General features: G+C 43.7%; 1 protein-coding gene across 2 annotated transcripts in view; it reads left to right on the forward strand.

The window, feature by feature from the left end:
• Window positions 1–24,577, forward strand: part of NCKAP1L (NCK associated protein 1 like) — a 265,246-nt gene that overhangs the window by 96,578 nt on the left and 144,091 nt on the right. For both annotated transcript variants that reach the window (XM_033938673.1, XM_033938674.1), the window contains 5 exons: window positions 3,896–3,944; window positions 8,799–8,955; window positions 12,393–12,449; window positions 13,616–13,712; window positions 22,862–22,971. In XM_033938673.1, the coding sequence (XP_033794564.1) occupies window positions 3,896–3,944; window positions 8,799–8,955; window positions 12,393–12,449; window positions 13,616–13,712; window positions 22,862–22,971 (470 nt within the window). The remainder of the gene's footprint in view (window positions 1–3,895; window positions 3,945–8,798; window positions 8,956–12,392; window positions 12,450–13,615; window positions 13,713–22,861; window positions 22,972–24,577) is intronic.

Genomic DNA, 24,577 nt, shown 5'->3' on the forward strand with positions numbered 1-24,577 from the left:
GGGTCCAGGGGATTCTGGAGGTGGTTTGGGGGGCTCACCATGACCTATAAGGGAGCTGTAGTGAGGAGAAGACATAGCACCCTTTTTGTGAAGTTCACAGCAGTGCCCTGTAAGGTACCCCACTATTTAGGTGCCATATCTGGGTATTCAGTGCATCACTTTGCAGACCCCTCCCACGTCCAACAGGGCATGTTCTAGGCGTTTTTGACATGGATGAAAAGTTGGCCGAAAATGTGGTATAAAGATGGGACAATTTAGCAACTTGGACGATCACATCGGCAGGACGTTTTTTACTTTGGACGACTTGCGACTTAGACGAAAACGGACTTAGACGTTCCTTTCGATTATGCCCCTTCACTTATTTATTTGTAGGGGATGAAAGTATTCCAGAAGGCCCTACAAGAAAGAAAAGGGCACTGGAAATCAGAAGACAAGGGGAAAAAATCTACAGAAAATTTATAAGTGCAGCAAAGTAAAAGGTTACATTACATTAGTGATTTTTATTCCGCCATTACCTTGCAGTTCAAGGCGGATTACATAAGAGTTGTCATGAAGTTACAAGATATATAAGCGGATTTCATAAGAATTATCGTGAAATTAGGTAATACATGTTGGGTAATTTGAACATTTTAGATTTGATAAGGAGTATACAATGTAGTAGGTGGAGCTTGGAATGGATCTGGTCGTGTTAAATAGGTTTTATGTATTTTTTGAAGAATAGAGTTTTAGTTTCTTTTTTGAAGGTTTTGTAATCTGTGCTCAAAGACAGCAGACTGGTGAGTTGTCTGTCTAGTTTTGCTGCTCTGGTGGCCATTAGGTTGTCATAGTTTTCTTCATTTGACATTTTTGGTTGGCGGGTGTGTGAATAGTGAGTGGGTTTTCCTGTGTCTGGTTGAGGTGGCTTGAGTTAGTCGGTTGTTCCAGTAGGTTGGGCTGTCTCCATTTATAGCTTTGAATAGTAGGCAATAGAATTTGAAGTGTACTCTTGCTTGAATTGGGAGCCAGTGTGAGTTGTGGTATGCCTCTGTGATGTTGTCGTATTTTTTTCAGTGAATAGATGAGTTTTAGGGCTGTATTTTGTATTGTTTGTAGTTGCTTTATCATGGTCGCTGGGCAGGGGAGGTATAGTATGTTGCAGAAGTCTATTAGTTCAAGAATAAGAGATTGTACCAAAAGTTGGAATTGTTTCCTGTTGAAGAATTTTCAAATTTGTCTTAGGTTTCTCTTAGTTGCGAATGATGTTTTTATTATTTTGTTGATTTGTGGTTGCATGGTACAGCCTCTGTCAATCAGTACTCCAAGAAGCTTTAGCATGTGTTGGAAAGGGGTATGAGATTGAATTTATTACTAGGTTTGTTAAGGTTGGGTATTGCTGTTTTCTAGGAGGATGAAGTTTGTTTTATCAGTTAAGTTTTAGTTTGTGTTCTGTGTGTTGTGCCTATCGTGGTGGGCGTTGGATGGTCGAAGGGGAGGAGAATGGTGATGTCATCTGCATAGCTGTATGAGGTTATGCCATGTTTGTCTAGGCAGGAGCTGAGGGAAGCTATGTATAGGTTGAATAGTATGGGAGACAGAGGTGATCCCTGGGGAACTCTGCAGGGGTTGGACTATGGTTCTGATTTTTCTTTGTTTGTTTTAACCCTGTAGGTTCTGGATTGTAGGAAGCCTTTAAACCATGACAGTACCTTGCCTGAGAATCCTATGGAGTCTAGTGTTTGTAGGAGGATGTCATGGTCTACCAGGTCGAAGGCTACGGATAGGTCTAGTTGTATGAGCAGAATTTTCTTACCTGTACTGAGGTGTTGTCTAGCTGGTTCTGTTGGTATAGGAGAAGCAAAAACCTGAAAAAATAAAAACCATTCAGAATAGAGGTGTGCATGGAGATATAACAAAGGCCAACAAACAAAAGTTTTTTCTTGGTATCCGTGTTTTTTTTTTTTTTACCAGTTCCTGTTTATTTTATTTTACCCGTTCCTGGGGTTCCTGTTACAGAAAAATGCATTGGATAGACTGTATCAGCTCTAGTTTCTTAGATATGGTTGAATTTATTATTTTTTTTTTTTACCGCTATTTAAAAGATCTCTTCTGCAGAGTCGGGATATAATAACAAGCTTTTTTTTTTTGAATGGGGAATTTATATATTTAAATTACCCACATTTTTTTTTGTGTATAATGGTGGTTGGAGGACTAAATATAATCAATGAACCTTTGGTAGCATGAGATAGAATCATACTGCCACCACTACATATAAAGCTAGGCCTGATGAAACAATTTGTAAAGATTTTGAATAAAGATGGTTCGTGCATTGAATACGTGGAGGGGCATAATAAAAAAAAAGGTCTAAGTCCCCTTTTGGCCTAGGCCCTAAATGCTGAAAGTAGAAGCAGGGAAAATGTCCATTCTCAAAAAAAAAAACATCGAAAAGGGTTTTTTTTTGGATAATGGCCTGCCTCTACGTTCAGCTGTTTAAATGCCCAGACCACCACTACGTCTACACTTAAGACACATTACCAACCAAAAAAACAGCCTAAGTCCCAAATGCCCAAAACCAGGCCTTTTAGGCGAAGGAGGAGCCAGTTCTTCGCCTAAAAGCTGGATTCTGTAACTGGTGTCTGTCAAATAGAACACCGGTTACAGAATCCCCCCCCCCCCCCCGCAGCAACGATTGTGGCAGGAGTGATGGCTCATCTCCCCTGCCGCGATTGCCTCCCCCCCCCCCCCACTGAACGGTGGCATATTGGGGTGAGCATCATGGGAAGGGAGATGAGCCATCTCCCCTGCCGCGATCCTCATCACCGAAGTGCCGCGGTTCTGAGGGGTGGGCGATCGCCATCACGGCAGGAGAGATTGGCCATCTCTCCTGCCGCAATCCACCCCCCGTGATCGGATTGAGCAGGAGGGAGCCCAACTCCTCCTGCTCCGGTGACCCAAGATCCCCCCCCCCCCCGACACGATCAGGGCAGGAGGGAGCCCCATCCCGCTGATCCGATATGGGCAGGAGGGAGCCCAACCCCTCCTGCCCAGGTGTCCCTCCTACCCCCCAACCCCACTAAGATACGGGCAGGAAGGATCCCAAGCCCTCCTGACCACGATGCACTCCCCCCTGAATCCCCGATCGGCCCCTCAAACCCTCCCACCCGCTGACCCCTGCGACACCCCCGCTGACCCCGTGACACCCCACCCCCGAGACCCCCCTTTACCTTAAAGAATTTGGAAGGACGGGTCCCAAGCCTGTCCGCCTGGCAGGCCTGTCATCCACAGAATGGCGGGCCTTAGGACCTGATTGGGCCAGGTGCCTAAAGCCCCACCCACATGAGGGGCCTTAGGCGCCTGGGCCAACCATAATTGGCTCAGTTGCCTTAGGCCCCTCCTGTGGGCAGGGCTTTAGGCACCTGGCCCAATCAGGCCCTAAGGCCCACCATTCTGTGGATGGTGGGCTTGCCGGGCGGACGGGCTTGGGACCTGTCTGTCCGTCCAACTTCTTTAAGATAAAGGGGGGGTCTTGGGCCAATCGGGGGTTTGGGGACATTTGGGTGGATGCATCATGGGCAGGAGGGCCTAGGTGGGGGTGGGGTGGGGTAGGGGGGTCGCCTGGGCAGGAGAGGTTGGGCTCCCTCCTGCCCATATTGGATTGGCGGGGTGGGGTGGTTGCCGGGGCAGGATTTAAAGAAGATTTAAAGAAGATCTAAAGAATATATAAAGAAGATCTCCCCCTGAGTTTCAAGTTTTAAATGACTGCTATACTTGTATTATTGAAAACGGGGAAATATTCACGCTAGGGCCTTTTCCTCTTTTTTTCCCCTTTTTACAGATCTCTTTATCATTGGTGCACTCTCTTCTGTTATTGGGGTCTAAGGAAGAACTGTAATATGTTTCCCTTCTTTGTTTTCCCCAGATGCCCTGTGAGTACCTGTCTGTGGAGGTGATCGAACGATGGATAATAAGTAGGTTCCACATTACTCTGCTGGCTAGCAGAAAAATTGTGTTGCAAAACTGTTCTCATGTAAAAGACAATTCTATAACCTGCAGGCTCCCTAAGTGCTAACCTATAAGGGTGCACATAAATGGCATAGTGCAAATTCTGTATATGGTATCCAAAACTTTGAACCGATCCAAGATGTCACCCAACTAAATTGGCTAATGAGCCAATTAGTGCCATTAACGGAGATAAATTCTGCTGCTGTAGCACCCAATTGGAGAGACAGAGGAAAGGAGGGAGAAGGAAGACAAGAGAGAGGAACCAGAGATGCCAAGTCCATGGGAAGGAGGGAAAGAAAAGGAGATACCAGACCATGGAGGGGGAGATATAGATGCCAGGGCATAGGGGGGAGGGAAGGAGATGGATGCCAGACAAAAGAGGATGGAGAGATGGAAGGGGAAGGCATAAAGTTTCTGGAAGGGGAATAGAAGGAGAGAAGATGCCCTATAGAAGGGGCAGAGAGAGGGTAGACGGTGGATGAAAGGAAGAGAGTGACAAGAAGATGAGGAAAGCAGAAACCAGAAAAGACAAAGTAGAAAAAAAATTATATTTATTTATTTTTTTGCTTTAGGGAAGATGCATTGCAGTTTCTGTGGTGTTGCATTGTATGCAGAGTCCAGCTTCTTGGTGGTTCAGTTTAACCTTTGTCTACATATTTCTGTTTTATCCCCCCTTTTACAAAACCGTAGAGCGTTTTTTAGCGCCGGCTGTGGTGATAACAGCTCTGATGTTCAGAATTCTATGAGAGTCTGAGCTGTTACCACCATGGCTAGAAACCACACTACAGTTTTGTAAAAGGGGGAGGGGTTAGTTTGTGATTATATATTCCATACTAGGCGAAGGTGTTTTCAGTGTTCTGTGTGTTCGAAAGACACGGTTTTCTGTTAGGATTGACTGTGCAGGATTGATCTGTACTAGTCTGGCTTGTTTAGTTTTACAATGGGTGTATTGATTTGTACTGCTCACTGCAGTATGTAAGATATTGAGTTTTCTTAGGTACTCATGTGTGACGTGTGGATTGTTTCTAAAAATCATGTTTTTCATACAGATTGGGGGTGTCAAAAAATGATGGGCTCTGGGTGTCACATATGCTAGGTACGCCACTGAGCAGGACATAGGCTTATCTCACACATATATGCACAGCTTAAGTTGTTGTTTTTTAAAAAATTTGTTTCTATGCAAGATGTTCGAAATTCGAATACACAGACAGCAAATTTGTTCCTATTTTTTTCTGAATCGTTCTTCTTCAAGGGAGTGCATTTCCACTGTTGCTAAGACAACATGTACCTGGTAGTATCAGGTCTAATGGGGATCTTGCGGGGATATAAACACCAACTGAGGTGGCAGCCTCGGCACTCCCTGAGAGCAGCATCTTGCTGCCACGGTCCTTCCCTGACATCTACTTCTTCCCCTCCTTTCCCCCCGTTCCCCCCCCTCCCTGGCACATCTACCTTGAATTTCTAGTAAAAGTTGCTTGGTGGTAGAACAAACTCACAGCTTTGCCCTGACATCAGCCCCAGTGTCTTCTCTCAACTGCGGCCCGCCCCAACAGAAACAGGAAGTTGTCAGAGAGGGCAGGCCACAGCGGGGAGAAGATGCAGGGTCTGGCAGCAGAGCAACACTGTGAATCGGTTCCGCCATCCAGTAACTTTTACAAGAAATTCAAGGTAGACGTGGGGTGGTGGGGGGAGGTAAGAGTAGATGTCAGAGAAGGGACACAGCAGAGAGAGATGACCAGCAGGTACGCTGACCGGCAGCACGACATCACTTCCACCAGAGTGCTGCCTAGATATAAGGCCTTTCCAGAGACATTTCAGATTTGGGGGAGGGGTAGAAGTTAGAGAGGGAGCAATATAGGTCTTGGGGAAGGGAGAGATGTTGGACTCAAATGAGGGAAGGAGGGAGAGATGGGAGACTCAGAAATAGGGTGAAGGAAGGAGGGAGGGAGGGAAAGATGTCAGATTTGTGAGGGACAGGGAGAGATGGACTTGGGGACGGCAGAGGGGGGTGAAAGGGGAACAATGAAAGATGGATTTGGAGAAGGACAGTGGGAGCAAGAGAGGGAGAGATGGACATGGGGTATTGCAGAGGGGGGTCAGGGAGAAATGGTAGAAGGAGGTGAAAGGGAGAGATGGCAGAGAGGAGAGAAAGGGAGAGCCCTAACCTTTTTAGTCTTTCCTCATGCGAGAGGAGTTCCATCCCCTTGATCATCTTGGTCGCTCTTCTTTGAATCTTTTCTAGTGCTGCTATATATTTCTTGAGATAAGGAGACTAGAATTGAATGCAATACTCCAGGTGAGGTCGCACCATGGAGCAATACAGGGGCATTATAACATTCTTAGGGCTCCTTTTATCAAGCCACGCTAGCAGTTTAACGCGCGTAATAGCGCACTTTAAACCACCGGCCGCGCTAGCTGCTACCGCCTACTCTTGAGCAGGCAGTAGTTTTTGGCCAGCGCAGGGGTTAGCGCGTGATGAAACGTTGCGTGCATTAACCCCGCTAGCGCAGCTTGATAAAAGGAACTCTTAGTCTTGTTAACCATCCCTTTTTAAATAATTCCTAGCATCCTGTTTGCTTTTTTGGCCGCTGCCACACATTGGGTGGAAGGTTTCATCGTGTTGTCTACAATGACACCCAGATCCTTTTCTTGGGCGCTAACCCCCGAGGTAGACCCTAGCATCCAGTAACTATGATTTGGGTTATTCTTCCCAATGTGCATCACTTTGCATTTGTCCACATTAAATTTCATCTGCCACTTGGACACCCAGTCTTCCAATTTTCTAAGGTCTGCCTGCAATTTTTCACAATCTGTGGGCTTTGGTTCCATTTACTAAACCAAAAAAAGAATCATCAAAAGATGCTGAAATCCCTTCCAGTACTCGTACATGTAAATTCCTTTGAAAGTTCACCCATATAAGGGGTAGACTTTCTGTCCTCAGTCACAGGCACACTCTCTTCAGGTGCCTGGGGGTATTAATGAGTAGAGATTTTGAAAGTTCTCTGATTAGCTGCTTCTGCCTTTGTAATGATGCTGTGGAGCTGGTCGTCATCAGCAAACCTGCAGGTGTCAGATATAAAGCAGAAGTGGAGCACAAATAGCTGAAGTGAGAACATGGAGAAAGAGTTTAAAAAAAGAAATGGTGGTTTATTCTTTAAAAGGCATTAAAATATTAAAAAACAGGTTATAGTGCATGTCATAGGCCACACTGTACGCGTACCCTTAGGACCCCCCCCATCCTCTGTAATCGCCGCTGGGGATCCCATGCCCTCCATCCTGCATTCCCCTGTCCGCTGAAGCCGACCCGAAAAGACTTCCCTCTGATGTCAGAGGAAGGTGACAGGTCAAAACCGCGCGCCGACAAAGGCACGCTGAGACAACTAAGCGCAAGGCGGAAGCCCGTGCCAAAGAAAAACAGGGGCTCCGACGGGGTGTGTGTGAGGGGGAACCCCCCCCCCACTTTACTGAATACAGATCATGCCGGCGTTGGGGGGAGTTTGGGGGGTTGTAACCCCCCACATTATAATGAAAACTTCACTTTTTCCCTAAAAAACAGGGAAAAAGTGAAGTTTTCCAGTATAATGAGGGGGGTTACAACCCCCCACAACACCACACAACCCCGGCGCGATCTATATTCAGTAAAGTGGGAGGGGGGTTTCCCCCCCACACTCCCTGTTGGAGCCCCTTAAAACACTGTTTTTCTTCGGCGCAGCCTTGCGCTCAGTTGTCTCGGCGCGCCTTTGACGGTGCGTGTTTGTCTTTATCTGTGTTGCCATGCTGAGTCTGACTTGTGCCAGGAACCCCTCCAGCACTTCGTTCTTCCCTGAACATAGGGTCACCAGATGTCTGGATTTCTCCGGACATGTCTTCCTTTTCGAGGGTATGTCCGGGGGTCCGGACGGCACTTTGTTGGGGTTTTGAAAAGCTTCTAGCAACGAGCGACATTGGGGCGGCATCTGCGCATGCTCAGATGCAACACGGTGATGTCATGCGCGTGCGCATGACATCATCGTGTCACACCAGCCCATGCACAGATGCCGTCTGGACGAGAAAACAGGTTGAGGGGGCGGGGCTGCGGTGCAGGGCTGGGGCAAAAAGGGGCATGACTCAGGCAGAACGGGATATGGCTTGGCGGGGCCATGGGTCCAGATTTTCATTTACGAAAATCCGGTAACCCTAATTGTATAGCTTTTTCTTTGACTTGAGTATGTATGGTTACCTTAATAAAATGATATGACACAGCACCTAATGAGTACAGCACAGGGGTGTACAGAGAGGCAGACTGATCAACTTATGGACAAATTCTCTAAACAGGCATTCTCTCTTGTTGGAATATGTGCCGAAAACTATCTGTAGCTGGCGTAGGACTATGGAATGTCTTGCCTGGTATCCTGTGGTTTTGTGTGGGGAGGATGAATTTTAAGAAAATGCTGATAACTCAATTATTTGCCAATGCCTTCTTATGCTAAGGTACCGTATATTTCAGTTGATAATCGCCTTATAAGAATTTTTTGGACAGCAACGTATGATTTAAAGCTTGCCTGTATTTCTGAATTGATTGAATTTGTGCTGTATCCCTGTTTATAACAGGAAAGCTTAATGATGTTGTTTAGACATGTCTATGTTATATGTGCTAATCATAGGGAAACAAGATTTTATGTATGTGATATGGAAACCGCATAGTTGTATGCAGTATATAAATTTTTAAATAAATAAAATACCAAAGACTCTAGGTAGCCTTGCTGCTTAAAAAAAAAAAATTAAAAACCAACAGTCTGAAATCTCACATTGTAACTAGTGGTGGTCTCCCTTCTCCTCAGTTGGCTTCCTGTTGTCTAACAGCAGCCTCAATGCTAACCCACAGTGCCTAGAACTATGGAAGATGGCGCTGCAGAGCTCTCTGTACATCACCCTCATCCGAGATGAAACACTCTACACCCACAAAGTCATAGAGGACTTCCTGGGAAATATGAAGGGGTAAGTGTGGTAGTCCTGCCAGAGAATATCTCATGGATCTGGGGTGATGGCAACAGCATTACCTCAATATTTCTGTAATAAATATGACAATAACAGTGTTTAGAGAATTAGACTGTTCTGTATATAATTTAATGTATTATTAATTCTGTAGTCATTAGTGTCAGTGTACAAGGCACTGTACCATCTATCAGAAGTGGCCCCGTTTTGAAAAGCTTATACACTGGGTCCGAGAAGGTTCAGGGACTTAAGAAAAGGTCATGTAGTAGATGATGGAAGGAGAATTATTGCTATCATTTTTCAAAGTCCCAAACAAAGGATACTTCAGAAAATGAGCTCTCACAATTTGTATACATTTTATTTGTTTCTTTACAAATTTATATACTCTTATACCTTAATAAGTAGGGTATTCCAGTGCAATAAGGACATTCTAGAGTCCCCATGGCCATTTGCCATCTGCAGAAGGAATCCAGTTTGGATTTTTCTCTCTGTCCTCTTCTGTGCTTCACTGAGCTCCTTAGCTCCACCTGTAGTTTTTCCCTTCTGCACACATGCCTGCAGGAGTGTGTTTGTTCTGCTCTCCATGTTTTATTATTTTATTCAGTGATTTTAGTCCTTTTTTTTCTTCAGGATTCTTGTGCTCAGAGCATTTCTTTCGCTTTGACTGCATTGAGAACACACAGACTTCTGACTGTAGCTGACAGACCAATCCCAGTGGGAACCTGTTAGCTAGGGTTACCAGATCTTCTCTTTTAAAAAAACAGAGAACACTTGACCCTGCCCCCAGCCCCGTCCCCACACAAACCTCACGTTTCCTTCCCCGAGCTCTGGGCCATGTCTAGAGGGCCTCCATGCATGTGTGGATGTCGTTGCGATGACATCACGTTCATGTGCGCATGCATGTAATGTCCTCATGTGGACATCCGCATATGCACAGACGACCTACAGATGTGGCCCCGAGTCTGGGGCCTTTCAAAATCCAAACTGCCAACAAATATCTTTGTAGTTGGGGCCATGATACCAATAATGCTTCATGACATTCGTTCCTATCGGAACACCTGGCCTTGGTCACACATGCAGTACACAGATAAACCCTATGCAAATACAGACCACAAACTAAAAGTCCTAATATACACAAACAAAACTCTAAGAGGCCAGACTCTGCATGCAGTATAACACTAGAGAAATACAAAGAAATATATTTCCTCCTTAACAGTGCAAAATTTAGACAACAGATGTAAATTCTGAAAACATTTCAATCACTAAATTGAAAATAAAATAACTTTTCCTACCTTTGTTGTCTAGTGATTTTATTTTTCTACTCATCTTTTCCCAGTCTCTGGTTTCACTTCCTTCTGTCTGTGCTCTTAACTGTTTCCATGGCCTTCTTATCCAATTGCTGGTTTTCTCTCCTTCATTTTCTGCCCTTTGGCATTAACTTTTAACATTCAACTTTCTTCCATTTTTCTACTTCTTCCTCAAATCTATCTACTTTTCCGTGTCTTCCCTTCCCATCTATCCATATGTACCATCTTCTCCCCTATTCACATCTATTTCTTCCATTTTCCTTCCCTTCTCCACTTCTCCCATCTCTGTGCACCATGTCCTACCTCTCTATCCCCTTCCCCTCCATCTCTGTGTACCATCTCCTCCCTCTCTTTCCCTCTCCTTGTTCACCCTCTCCAAGGTAGGGAGAATGAGAGGGCACTCTCTAAAGTTAAAAGGGGATAGATTCCGTACAAACGTAAGGAAGTTCTTTTTCACCCAGATAGTGGTGGAAAACTGGAACGCTGTTCCGGAGGCTGTCATAGGGGAAAACACCCTCCAGGGATTCAAGACAAAGTTAGACAAGTTCCTGCGGAACTGGAACGTACGCAGGTAGGGCTGGTCTCGGTTAAGGCGCTGGTCTTTGACCTAGGGGACCACCGCGGGAACTGACTGCTGGGCATGTTGGACCACTGGTCTGACCCAGCAGCGGCAATTCTTATGTTCTTTCACCCTCTTATGGTCTGAGATTTTTATCCTTTCCTTCCGATCCATTCTCCTCCTCCCATAGTCTGGTCTTTATCCTGCCCCTTCCCTTTCTTCCCCTGGAAGTCTAGGGCATCTTTCCTTTCCTTCCCCATTCCTGTGATCTATCATCTTTCTCCCCTCCCCCCACCCCCGATCCTGTGCTTCCTGACCTGGTGCTGCTGTAACCCTTTTGCTGTCGTCGGCGTCAGTGAACTAAACATGCTGCTTTCGGTGACCCAGAAGCTTTTTCTCTGCAAAGAGAAAGCTTGCAGGTCATCGAAGGCAGTGTTTTTAGTTCACTGACACTGATGACGGCTGAAGAGTTACAAAAGCGCCGGGTGAGCAAGCTTAGGATAACGGGGGGGAGGGAGGGAGGAAGACTCCATATAGGTGAGCGGGTGGGGAGGGAGGCTAGAGAGGGATGAAGACTCTGGATAGGTGTGTGTGTGTATGGGGGGGGGGGGCGGAGAGGCAACAGGACGGATGGGTGCATGGGGGGGGGGGGGAGAGTGAAAGGAGGACTCCAGATAGGTGCACGTGGGGAGGAGGAGGACTCTGGATAGGTTGAGCTGCTGTAGGATTACTAGATGTACGGTTTCCCCAGTCAAAAGTTGTTGAATTGAAAATCCGCCCGGATTTCCGATGTCCTCAAAAGAGGAGAATTCCGGGGAAATATGGACAACTGGTAACCCTACTTTTAGCCAGCCTGTTTAGTTTCTTTAGAACTCGGGGCCGTCGCTGAAGTTGTCTCACCCACTGTTAAGCAGGGGTCAAGCTAGTGGCTTCTAGAGGTAACTGCCCCGAAGCCCATAGAGATTTATAGGTCTTCGGGGCTTTTGCCGTGTGGCAGCTTTGCAAAAGGGGGAGTAAGTCTTAACAGCCAAAAACATACCATTCTTATTGTATTTGGCCGCAAACTTAGCCTGTAAGCTGTATATTGGCAGTGACCGGTTAATCCGGAGACCAGGATATTCAGTGTGAGATAGTCGGCTATCCCCTGCTGAATATCAGCAGACAGCTAGCAATGGGATATTTAGATGGCCAGGAGACCATTCCTGGCTATCTAAATAGCACTGAATATTGAGCCCATAATGCAAAGACAGCCTCTGAACTAACCAGTCCTACCCTGAGCTTTCGGAATCCCCCATGAAATTCATCTCTCTGGCTACTGAGTTCAACAGCATTAGACCAGCATAAGAGAACTCTCTTTTCCTAATCACCTAATATCTGATATGAGAAGAAAATAAAACATAGGATGGCCCACAGATATCTTTCCTTTCAGATACTGTAGGCAAGTAGAGTATGTGATCTGCTGAATTACGTAAAGATTTAAATGAATTCCTTTAAGCCACCGTGAACATAGATTTTCCAAAACTCTCAGAATGCCGGACCAAGATAAAATGCTTTCTCACTATCTCTCGTTACAGATATGGGAAGCGAGTGACCGATGTAAAGGAGTGCAAGGAAAATGTATTGGCTAACAGGTGAGAATATTATTCATTTCATAAGTCACTTATTCATAGAAAACATTGAAACAGAAAACTGAAGACAGATAAAGACCATATGGCCTATCTGGTCTGCCTATCCATGCCAACTATTACTCCTTCCTTTCCCTTAGAAATCCAATGTACTTTGTCCCAAACTTTGTCTCTCTCACTCTCACTCCCCATCCAACCATTCACCTCTATTTATCCCCCCACCATCCAGCATTCCCCCTCCTCCTCTCACTCTTTGCTCTATCATCACTCCTCAGTCTCTCTCCCACCATTCAGCATTGTCTGTTCCTCTCACCACTATCCAGCTTTAATCCAATGTCTCTTCCCCCTCCCCAAAATAAATTTGCAGCTTTGCCCCTGTGTATCTTTCTTTTCTCTTTCCCTTTCACCCTTTCTCTTTCCTACCACTTCCTACCTCTCCAGCATTACCCTCTCTCTCTCTCCTTTTTCCTCCCCACTGCTTCAAAAAGAAAAACAAACAGGGGAGCATCCCCAACCCGACACCCAAACTGCTGACGCCATGATTCAGTGGCCTGTAAATAAAGAAAAACTGTGTGCGGGGTCATTGAGTTCTGAGCATTGGTTCCTTCCCGATGACTCTGCTGGTCCTACCCCCTGTAATACAACTTCCTATTTGAGAGGAACCAGAAGAGCTGTTTGGTCAGGAATTGGTATGCAGAACTCTAGAGCCCCGCACATAGGGTTTTTTTTATTGACGCAGGCCACTGAATCAGGGAGGCAGCAGGTCAGGCAGACAGGCAGCGAGGAGGGGACACTCCCTATTTGATCTCATGCAGCTGGTAGAGGAGGGGAAGGTTGCAGTTGGGCTGGAGAGGCTTAGCCTCCCCAAGCCTCTTATATCGGGCACCTATGACCTAAGTAGTGGCTCGTTGCACCCAAACAGCCTTGGAAGAGGAGGGTCTATCTGCAGCTGCTCCCAAATCTTCTAGGTGGAATTTTCCATTCTCAGGGCCCTTTCCAAAATTCTCACCTGGGGCTCCTTACATTGAACTTTTGCCACTGCACAAAACTCTCAAGCTACAGATTGATCTTCAGCACCTTAGTGAATTACGAATAAGCCTCTACTGAAAGTAACAGCAGGTAGCATTGGATGGGTGGGACCAGTAACTCACAGTATGGTTTTTTTTGTACAGTGGCCATTTTCATCGTGACAGACGGATGTTTTTGAGAAGCGCCATCAAGGAGCTACAGACAATATTAGCAGACCAGCCAGGACTTCTAGGGCCAAAGGCAAGTGCTAGCCAAATGGGCATCCTGAGATACTTTTGCTACATCTGCACACAAGTGGGACTTAGAGCAGCAGTGCTACCAAGATTGCCTCATTATCCAAATTTGCCTTTTTGTTGCCTCCATTCTTTTCTCTTCAAATAAGATGCTTTGAGCTTTTGGGACTCCTTTTACTAAACCGTGTTAGGGCTTTAATGCGCGGAATAGCGCGCGCTACTTTGCTGCACGCGCTAGATCTTAACGCCAACATTGAGCTGGCGTTAGTTCTAGAAGCATAGAGCGCGGTAATTTCCTGCATACGCTAAAAACGCTAGCGCACCTTAGTAAAAGGAGCCCTTAGTTTCTCACATATCTCAGTATATGCTACGTCTTTTGTTTTTCTATTTTGAATGTTATGTAATATATGGTCAGCAAACAAAAACAGCAGTAGGGATCTGCAGTAGGGAAATGCAAGCAGGAAAACGGACCCAACACAGGCCGTGTTTCAACTCTGTGGTCTTCCTGTGTTGGGTCTGTTCTCCTTTTAACTCTTTATATTATGTTTATTGAAACACACCACCATTTGTAGTGCTCTGTATTATACACTTTATCCACATAATATGAAGAGTTAAAAGGAGAACAGATCCAACACAGGAAGACCACAGAGTTGAAACACGGCCTGTGTTGGATCTTTCATGCCCTCCCCAGTCTTTGCCTACTTCTCCTGATTTTCACTCTCTTGACTTGCCTTCCTGCCTCCCGACCTTCTAAGGCTCCTTATAACCTCTGTTTCCCCTTTGCTTTCACCTGTCCCTTTTTTATCTTCCTTTTTGGTTTCTAGAGGTGTAAATCAGTGGCATAGCCAGGATTGCTTTTTGGGCAGGGTTTATTGTTAACAGGGTGGGCACTAGCCAGTATGAGCTTTGACAATACTGCCTCCACTTCTTTCACTGGCTCATACTATTGCCACTGATAGGGTGGGCCTAACTCCAAGGTGATGGGGCCATGACCCACCCATGGCTATACCCTTGGTGTAAATTCTGACTATGCAGACTAAGCAGTGTTGGGTGAATGAGTAAAGAAAAGGGTCTGGTGACCATCCACACCATAGAAGTGGAGGTAGAGGACTACAGCATCACTTACCTATCACTATTTTGCCCGTAGGATCTTCCAACAAAGTTAGCCAAATAGGGCCTCATTCTATAAATGGTACTTATGTTAGATGCCAACAGGTGGCCTAATTGCAGATGCCTAGCATCACCTAACTTAAATTCACAGACAGCTAAATTGTGGGGGTTTTTTATTGGTTAAATGGCATGATAATTGTTTTATTTGTAATACCTACATGTTTCATTAAAAAAAACCCAACAAGAAGCCAACAGAATATAACAAAAACAATTCACAAACTATTCAAATTAAACTACCCTAAGAAACATTCAATAATGATACATGTTAAAAATAGTAGGTCCCCTTTGTTACCCTCCCTTCCCACTCATCTGTTCTAGACCCAGGTCCTGAGGAAACCTGACAGTTCTGTGAAGCTTTATCAGGACTCAAAATCTAATCTATAATAGTGTGTTTTCATTGCAATTTAAAATTTCTTTAATCCCCCCTCCCCTTTTACTAAGCCATGGTAGAGGTTTCTACTGCGGTCCGGAGCGCTAAATGTTCTGACGCTCATATGAATTCTATGACTGTCAGAGCATTTAGCGCTCCGGGCCGATGTAGAAACCTCTACTGTGGCTTACTAAAAGGGGGAGGGTTAATGAGGTCTTCAAGCTAATATCAAGCGGTAGATCGCTCTACAACAGGCCTGCACAACTCCGGTCCTCAAGGGCCGAATCCAGTCGGGTTTATGGGATTTCCCCAATGAATATGCATTGAAAGTAGTGCATGCAAATAGATCTCATGCATATTCATTGGGAAAATCCTGAAAACCTGGCCTGGGGAGGGCCGAAGTTGTGCAGGCCTGCTCTACAAAATAGCCAAAACAGTAACGCCCCCTTTTATCAAGCTGCACTGCCAGGCAGCGCAAGCTAAACGCTATTCCTGTGGACGGCTCAGCATTTAGCTCATGCTACTCAGCAGCGTGGCTTGATTAACCCCCAGAGACCCAAATATAGAAAAAAACGTAAAAAAATGTTTTCGAACGTTCACATGTTGTTATAGGAGGCTTGTGATCCCTAAATCAGTGTTTTTTTTTTTATTTTGACATTTTAGTAACTTTTGGGGAGGATGTTGTAAAATTGCAACGCTGGGCCTGTAAGGTAGCAGAATTTCAATAGTGTCACTCTCTCTCTGAACACATGTAAGGAATAATTAAAAGTTTATTTGTACTTTACAGCTTATAAAGACCCACCTAAGTTTATGTATATACACAACAACAATAGTATAATAAAGAAAAAAGTAATTTTTATTATCAATTTAATACAAAAAATGAGTATCATATAAAAACGCAAATTTTTCCCTGTGAAGCGCCCATTGACTTCTATCAGCGGTAATCAAGAAATTTCGTGTTTTTGCACAAAAAATTTCATGTTAGCGCAAATACGGGTAAAAACGGCCACGCTATGAAATAGCACTTGTGCTATCTTCATAGCACGGTTTTGTGAATCGAGCCCTATATGTGCATGTTTTATTTGTTCATTTATTCAGTTATGGTAGTTCCAAAAACAGTTATTTTGCTCTGAAAAGCACAGGCGAACATTGCACTTCCTGCAAAGTGTGTTGGTATAGCCTTTTGCACAGTGTCGGCACCGTCCTCCATCGGCTTTGATGGGAAAATGTCCAATCATGTCCTTGCAAACTTCCTTTGGAGGGTGTGCATTTGACTTTTTGGCTGTCATGGCAGCTGAAGAACCTCCATCATCTGTAAACTGCCTCTTTTGGGAAGTCAAGGTGCCCCCTCTTGATGAAACTGGGCTTGCAGATGGTCGCCCTCGCTTTGACACTGACCCAGCCGTTCCGATCAGGATAAGAGAAGATGCCAACTGGGCCTGAAACATTCTCCTGTTTAGCATCTGTTTCTTTGGGATATCCAAAGCTTTGCAGTCCCTTTTGTACAGGAGCCAAGCATTGATCACAGCTAGGTTAATGGTGTGCCAGAAGATGTAAAGGTACCAGCGGTAGGACTTCAGTGGAAACTTGTATTTTGCTGCAAATGAGTCTAACAAATCCACTCCGCCCATGAATTTGTTATAGGCAGCCACGATATAAGGCCTCTCAACTTCAACAAATCTTTTGGCAGTTTTGTCCCAGCGTTGAATCTTCTCCACTGGTTGTGGGCCAGCAAAGGAAGACACAAGTGTAACCTGTCTGTTGTCAAACCATTTCACAGCACAAATGTTGTGATTTGACTCCACTCTGACATCAAAGCTTCCTCTTCCCTTTTTCTTCAAGCTTTTCTCATCCTCAAGATTACAGTTTGGAAGGCGCACTTGTCTGGCTGTTCCTGTGTAATGAATTCCACAATCCAGCAGCCTAACTATCAATGGGATGCTGGTGAAAAAGTTGTCTGCATAGATCTTGTAGTTGTGACTATGTGGAAGTGTGGAAGCAAGTTTCATCACAACATCCCCTGATAGTCCAAGTTCAGATCTTGCCCGTATTCCATTCACACTGCCTTGGTACACATCAAAATCACAAAGTATACCAGAGATTCCAGTCCTTGCCCACAGCTTGAACCCCCATGGGTTTGGCTTGCCACGCATGTACTGTTTGATGCTGCTGAATTTCCCCCTGAAAGGGATCATCATTTCATCAACAGAGTTATGTTCTTCAGGGACCACTTTTAGGCATTTCTCTCTGAAAGCATCAAGCCATGGTCTGAGTTTCCAGAGTTTGTCACTTTTTTGTTCCATCTCAGACACGGTTAGATTGTTCACAAAATGTAATGATGTCAACAGAGACTGGAATCTGTTTCGTGACATTACATCAGCGACAGGACTGTATCTTGTGTCTGCTTCCCAGTACATACGGACTCCAGGCATTTGGACAAGACCCATCTTCAGATACATGCCAATCATCTGCTCTATTTCCTTTGTGTTTGTGTTTGTGTTTATAGATGATCCTTTCTTCTGAAAACTGTACTGATTTGTGTTATCTGCCAGAGCGTTGATCATATCTTCTGTCACAAACTTCTGAAAGTACTCCAGTGGTGTGCAGAGGGAATGGACATCATTACTCCAAAGCAGGCAACAGGGTTGTATGACTTCATGGCCAGATAAACAGACCTATTTACACATTCAACCATCCAATGGTGTTGCAGAACTGAACAATAGGTTCTATTAGTAATGTACATGAAGTTTTAAAAAGAAAAAAAATGGGGGAGGGTTTATTTTGTAGCCTTAAATGTGATGTTGTAATATTACAACACTGGGTCTCAGGGGAGTGCAGACAAAACCTTGCTATCACTTTGACCCACTGTTGTAAAATTACAACATAGAAATAACCAGCTCTAAATCTCTTAAAATCAGTATATTCAATGATGTCATAAAATCTGCATGATCTACACATATTAATGATCACATAAAAAAATATTTCAAGCTTTTTACTTACTTTAGTCCTGATGTATCCCGTCCAAAACAACAAGATGATATACTCCAAAGCAGGCAACAGGGTTGTATGACTTCATGGCCAGATAAACAGACCTATTTACACATTCAACCATCCAATGGTGTTGCAGAACTGAACAATAGGTTCTATTAGTAATGTACATGAAGTTTTAAAAAGAAAAAAAATGGGGGAGGGTTTATTTTGTAGCCTTAAATGTGATGTTGTAATATTACAACACTGGGTCTCTGTGAGTTAAAGGGGGGAAGGGGTAATTTAAATACATCTGATGGACTTTTGATGTGGTTTATAATAAATTGGAACCACAAGAGGGTTTTCTTGACAGATCGTGGGATACACATTGGAGAATAGGAGTTAGAAGACTAAATAAGAAAAAATGAAGATCCAAAATAATAAAAAAAATCCAATGTGTCAAAACCAAATGCTTAAAAGCAATTTTAACAGATATGATGAGCAGGAAATATATACTTCAAAACAAGTATCATGATCATATTTCCTAGCTCTGCTAAGGAGATGTACTACTATTTTTTTATAGAGATAAAGCACATTATAGTATGCTAACTGAAAAATAAAAAGAGCTTGAAGTAAAGATTGAAGAGATTTACTGTCAAGGATATTCTGAACTGAAGTGGATTGATAGGGTAAAAAAAAAATGTCTTAACCAGGTAAGAGCTATGTTGGTTAAATGTTAACTGACTTTCCAAACGATCAGTCCGTACTTTGGGTTTTGCCCATCTACCAGCAGGTAGAGAGAGAGTAATTTGCAACTTTGCCTTATAAGGCTGCTGTGCATTAGGTTCCCTTTAGTATCTCTCTGTCTTTAGCAGGCAGTAGAACCTCGCTGTGCAGCTCTGTCTTAGGTTTCTTTGGTGGGCTTCTTGCCATTTCTTGGTGCTTCAGTTGAGTTTCTTGGTCAGAGGCTTTCTCTCTTAGGGCTCCTTTTACGAAGGCATGTTAGGGCCTTAATGCGCGGAATAGCGCGCGCTAAAATGCCGCACACGTTAGTCGCTATTGTCTCCTCTTGAGCAGGCGGTAGTTTTTCGGTTAGCGCATGCTAATCCGGTGAGTGCGCTAAAAACGCTAGCGCACCTTCGTAAAAGGAGCTCAGTCTTTTGGATGTAATTCTGGTGGTGCTGGGTCCCTCCCCCTCTCCCCATTTCTCCTGCAGTTTCTCCTGCCTAGGGTTACCAGATATCCAGAAAGACCCAGACATGTCCTATTTTTCAAGGACTGTTCGGGTGACCAGACGGTTTTTCAAAAATGGGGGAGTCTATCTGGGTTTAGCCAGCTCTCCTGACTCCCCCACCTACGTCCTCCCCAGGCCTGGCTGATGTAATTGAATCTTGAGGTAAGCCTGCTGCCATCAGCCTTCCCTGGAAGCCGCCTCTCTGCAAGTCCTGCCTACATGAGAACAGAAAGTCGCTGCAGAGAGGCAGTTTCTGGGGCAGGCCAGCAACACAGACATACCTCTTTGCTGCTGCTGGCTGTCTGAAGATTCAATTACAGTGGCCAGCCAGGCCCGGGAAGGAGGCAGGTGGGAGAGTCAGGAGCTAGAAAACAGCATCGTAGGGAGGGAGTAGAAGGGGCTGGAGAAACTAAAGGGAAGGGAGGGGCTGGGGGGGCTGGAGAAACAGCATGGAGTGGGGCTGAAGAAACAGCATGGATGGAGGGAAACAGGGAGGGGGAAACAGCATGGATGGAGGGAGAGAAGGAGGGAGAAACATCATGGATGGAAGAAAAGAGGGAGGAAGGGCTGGAGAAATAATATGAAGAGAGGGAGATAGGGAGAGAGAAACAGAATGGATGGAGGGAGGAGAGCTGGAGAAGCATTATGGAAAGTAGAGAGTGCAAGAGAAAAGAACATACAGTAGGGTATTGCTAGATGGGAGGGGAGAGACAGAAACAGCAGTAGGGAAGGTAGGAAGGAGAGAGATGGATACCCTTGGAAGGGGGATTGGGGGTTGGAAGAGAGAGAGAAGCACTAAAAGGGTACAGAGGATGGGAAAGGATATCAAGGAAATGCTAGAGATGAACCACTGCAGAACTGAGTCTCTAATTTTGATTTCCTATAAACCATCCAGAAGATGGTGGTCTACTAGGTCAGTGCTTCTAGCTAATTAGGTTTTCAGGATCACCACAATGAATATACAGGAGAAAGGATTGCATATAGGGTCTCTGCTATATGTATTATTCATTGTGATAATCTTGAAATCCCAGCAGGTTAGATATGCCTGTAGGAGTGGAGGCCCTTACTAGACAGTGTAGGTAGAGATGCAAACACATTACTTTTTATAAAGCACTCTGGAATTAGGATGTTAGTATCACGTCCCCCTTAACTGGGTAGATATGAGTTCCTACCTCTCAGGCATACTGACAAACTACATAACACAAGTACTATATACAATAACAATGAAAGCGTTATTATTTATAACCAAGAATGAAAATGAAAACAATCAAGATTTAAAAGTTATGTACAAATGCCAGGTAAGTGTAGAATGAAGTTAAAAATAATGTTCTTTAAATGGTACAGAAAGAACACTTATCAGAATCTAATTCGAGTAAACAGACTCCCTATGGCGTACAATCAGGCCATCTGTTTTATTACTCAATAGCAATTACAGAGCCTATCTTAACACAACTTTACGGGGAGACAAGTCTCTTTTCCTTTGGGAATGGCTGGATTAGAAGGTGGTCTCGAGATGGCTGGGCACTGCTTTGTGTTTTTTCCAGAAGATGAAGTGACAAAATGAGTAGAGATAAGTTCAGAGGAATTCACGAGAGAGAGATCCCTCTCAACACCATAGTTGCCCTTTTTATATCATTTTTGAAAAAAGCAATGTCTTTGAAGAGTAGAAAGATGATCATTTGTGCCCTGTATGTTGTGGCTCAGAAAAGCATAAGAATCATTCTGGAAACTTTTCTCTGAATTCTGGCACTAAGGAGGCTAGGGCATCCTGACAAAGGGCTCTTGGCATGGGTTTTCCCCATTGTTGCATCAGCCAAAAGTGGGTTACAGGTACTTTCCTTTCAAAGTACAAACCTTGGTAGCCCAATATAATAATGCGCAGACTTATGGGCTCTTGTATGTTCAAGATTGAAGAAATGATTTCCCAAACTTTACTCCAATAGATTGATAGGTGTGTGCATTCATAGATCTAATCTTAATCTAATCTTCTATTTGTGCGTCGCTCATACCTATACAGGCTCAAGATGACTGTAAAAGAAGTAAGAGGGGAGAGAGAGGAGGTGGATAGATAAGAGGGAGAGGAAGGGGAGAGAAAAAGAGGGGAGAGATGAAGAAGGAAAAGGGAGAGAAGAGAGGGTAAAGGAGATTAAGTATCAAACAGATGGGTTTTCAGTTTTCTTCGGAAGATGATGTGGCAAGGTTCAGTTCTGGTTTTTTCTGTAAGGCCATTCCAAGTTTTGACTCCTAGGAAGGTAAGCATGGAGTAGAAAACTCGTTTATAGTGAAGATCTTTAGTGGATGGGAGATTTAGTGGCATCTGGTTGAGGGTTCTACGGGAAGTAGACCATTCTATTGAGAAGAGTTGGATGAGTGGGGCTGCACAGTTTCCATAGAGTATGCGATGAATAATGCAAGATATTTTGAATGTTATTTGTGATGGGATGGATAGCCAGTGCATTTGTTTGATGAAGGTTGTGACTGAGTCATATTTTCTCAGGTTGAAGATAAGTCTTACGATAGTGTTTTGGATGAGTTACAGTTTGTGAATTAGAGCAGTTGATTCCCATGTAGATGGAATTACAGTAGTCCAGTTGTGGTAGGATCATCAGTTGTATGATTAAGGCAAAGTGGTATTGGTGAAAGTAAGGTCTGATTAGTCTTATCATGTGCCTTACGTTGCCTTGTTAACATTTTTTGTACTTTTTGTATGTTAAAATCAATAAAAAATCTTTGAACTGAAAAAAGTACAAACCTTGGCATACATCAAAGCAAAGTTCTTGCTGTATTGAAGCATAAGCATTGCCCATTTGTATTCTGGAGTGCAGAAGGCTATAGAATAAGCTCTGGACTGCACTAGTATAGTTGCAGGGGTCATACTGTTACAGGAATCTATATGAAGAGAGTTCAGTTTCCTTCTACATCAAGATAAAAGAACAAGACTACTATACCTAATAGTACTCTCTATACTATACAAAACTTAAAAAATGATCAGCCCAAGGTAGCTCCTGCTGCCTGAAGCTAAGTACCATGATAACTGCAGGAGCAAAATCACAATGCTGTTATCATAAGACTTGACTCTTAACAGTAGGAGATTGTGCTTCTCTGCCTGCCCAGTGCAAGTGTTCAGCTAATTATACTGCATTTAGTGCTTGTTTGTTTATTAGTATTTATTAATTGTATTTATGATAAGATTCACCCAAGGCAATTTACTGTGCTCTTATTCCTCCTACCAATGTTAAAGCTAGAGGTTGGGGGCTCCAAATTTAAATGTACGCTACTGTCTTTTGCTAACCTTCACACATTTTTTCTCCTCCTACCCTTGTTACCTTTGATCTTCCCTTTGTTGTTTTGAGTCTTCCCTTGCCCTCTCTTTCCTTCTTGGGTGCTCTCATATCTTCTTTCTTCTGTTTCCTAGGCTATCTATGTATTCATGGCTTTATCTTTCGGTCGGGATGAGATTAACTGGCTGGTGCGGCATGGTGAAAATGTCACTAAATCCAAGAACCAGGAGGACTATGTTGACATGTAAGATATAATAATCCATCAGTGAAAAATCACCTTGCAATGGTAAAGTCTTTGGTAACCCTGCATGTCCCTTTGACGATATATGTTCTGTTTGCCAGCAGAACCTCACTTTAATGTAGGCTGTAAAATTCTTGTGCTGTGAAGAAATGAAACTTTGGTAAACAGATGTTAATCAATCTTCCTTCTCTTCTCTCTCTGTTCTTGTTCTCTTGGTGCTCTGTTCATCAGTGTAAAGATGGTTTTCATTACCAGCTTTAAACTGATGATTCCCAGATGTAACTGTGTATATCTGAAATTTCACCAGGAATCAAGGCCCAAGTTTCAGCCTGCTTGTCTGACATTAATATGGTCAAAATTAAGCTTCTTATCTTTCTCCCATAACCCACCTCTTCTCTTTCCTCTATTTCTATTTCTGTAGAAAACACTATCATCCTCCCATCTCCTCAGCTTTGAGTTACCGTTACTCCTCTCTCTCTTTCTCTGCACATCTCTAATAGACTGCTAAAATCTGTCATTTCCTTCTCTATTACATCCCAGGGATACTACTAATCCCAGTCCACTGCTTGCCCTGGTGTCCATAGCATGGAATGTTTCAAGTTTCATAAAATTTTGATTAAAACACAATATCATAAATTCAGTGCGATGTACAAAATTTTAAAGAGGGAGTGACAAACAAAGTAAGGCTGTAACATAGACGACGACGATAGGAACAAAAAGGAAGGAGGGAAGAACTACTGGACTAATGTTTGGGTTTCTGCCAGGTACTTGTGAACTGGATTGGCCACTGTCGATGACATGATACTAGGCTTTTTTTCTTTCTTTCTTTATTTATCTATTGAAAATCATAACATGCAATACACTTGTGTAGGTAACTCGAACAAAGAAGATTAAAGACAAGCAAATATTTCTAACATGAAACAGTAATAAAGTTCTTCTTAGACCCCCAATATAAAGTGAAGAAAAAGTGGGGGAGGGAATCTTAAAGGACTTATAACCAAAAAGTAATAAAGAAAATTGCTTAACGTGAATCGATTCCTCTCATATACAATAATATCCACTATTCTCTGATCTTTTTCATGTCTAGAAAGCTCCTTAGGTGTTCAGGAACAAAAAAGGTATATTTTGTCCCTTGATATTTAATGAGGCATTTACATGGGTACACCAGTTAAAAAATAGCCCCTAAATCTTTTGCTTCTTGCCTCATGAGCAAAAATAGTTTCCTCCTTTCTTGTGTCTCTTTGTTAACATCGGGATAGACCCAAATACGTTGTCCCATGAAAGGAGACTGAGCTTTACGAAATATAACCTCAGTACAGCATTGAGATCCTGTTGAAATACAAATGAAGCAAGTAAGGTAGCTCTCTCCTCAGTTTTCATAGTAATTGCTTCTAGAATCTCAGATAAGTTTCCCAAGTTAAGTGGTTGATCCATAGTTCCTTGAGGTATTCCTGGTGTTTCGCTCCGCATCTACTTTTTAGGACTAGGCAAATAATATATTTTATTTAAAGGCGGAATAGCATCGGGAGCGAAGCCCAATATTTGCTGTAGGTAATTCCTAAACATTTCCACAGAGGAAATCTCCAAGGCTTTTGGGAAATTTAAGAAT

This window comes from Geotrypetes seraphini, chromosome 3 (assembly GCF_902459505.1).
Source record: "Geotrypetes seraphini chromosome 3, aGeoSer1.1, whole genome shotgun sequence".
Lineage (NCBI taxonomy): Eukaryota > Metazoa > Chordata > Amphibia > Gymnophiona > Dermophiidae > Geotrypetes > Geotrypetes seraphini.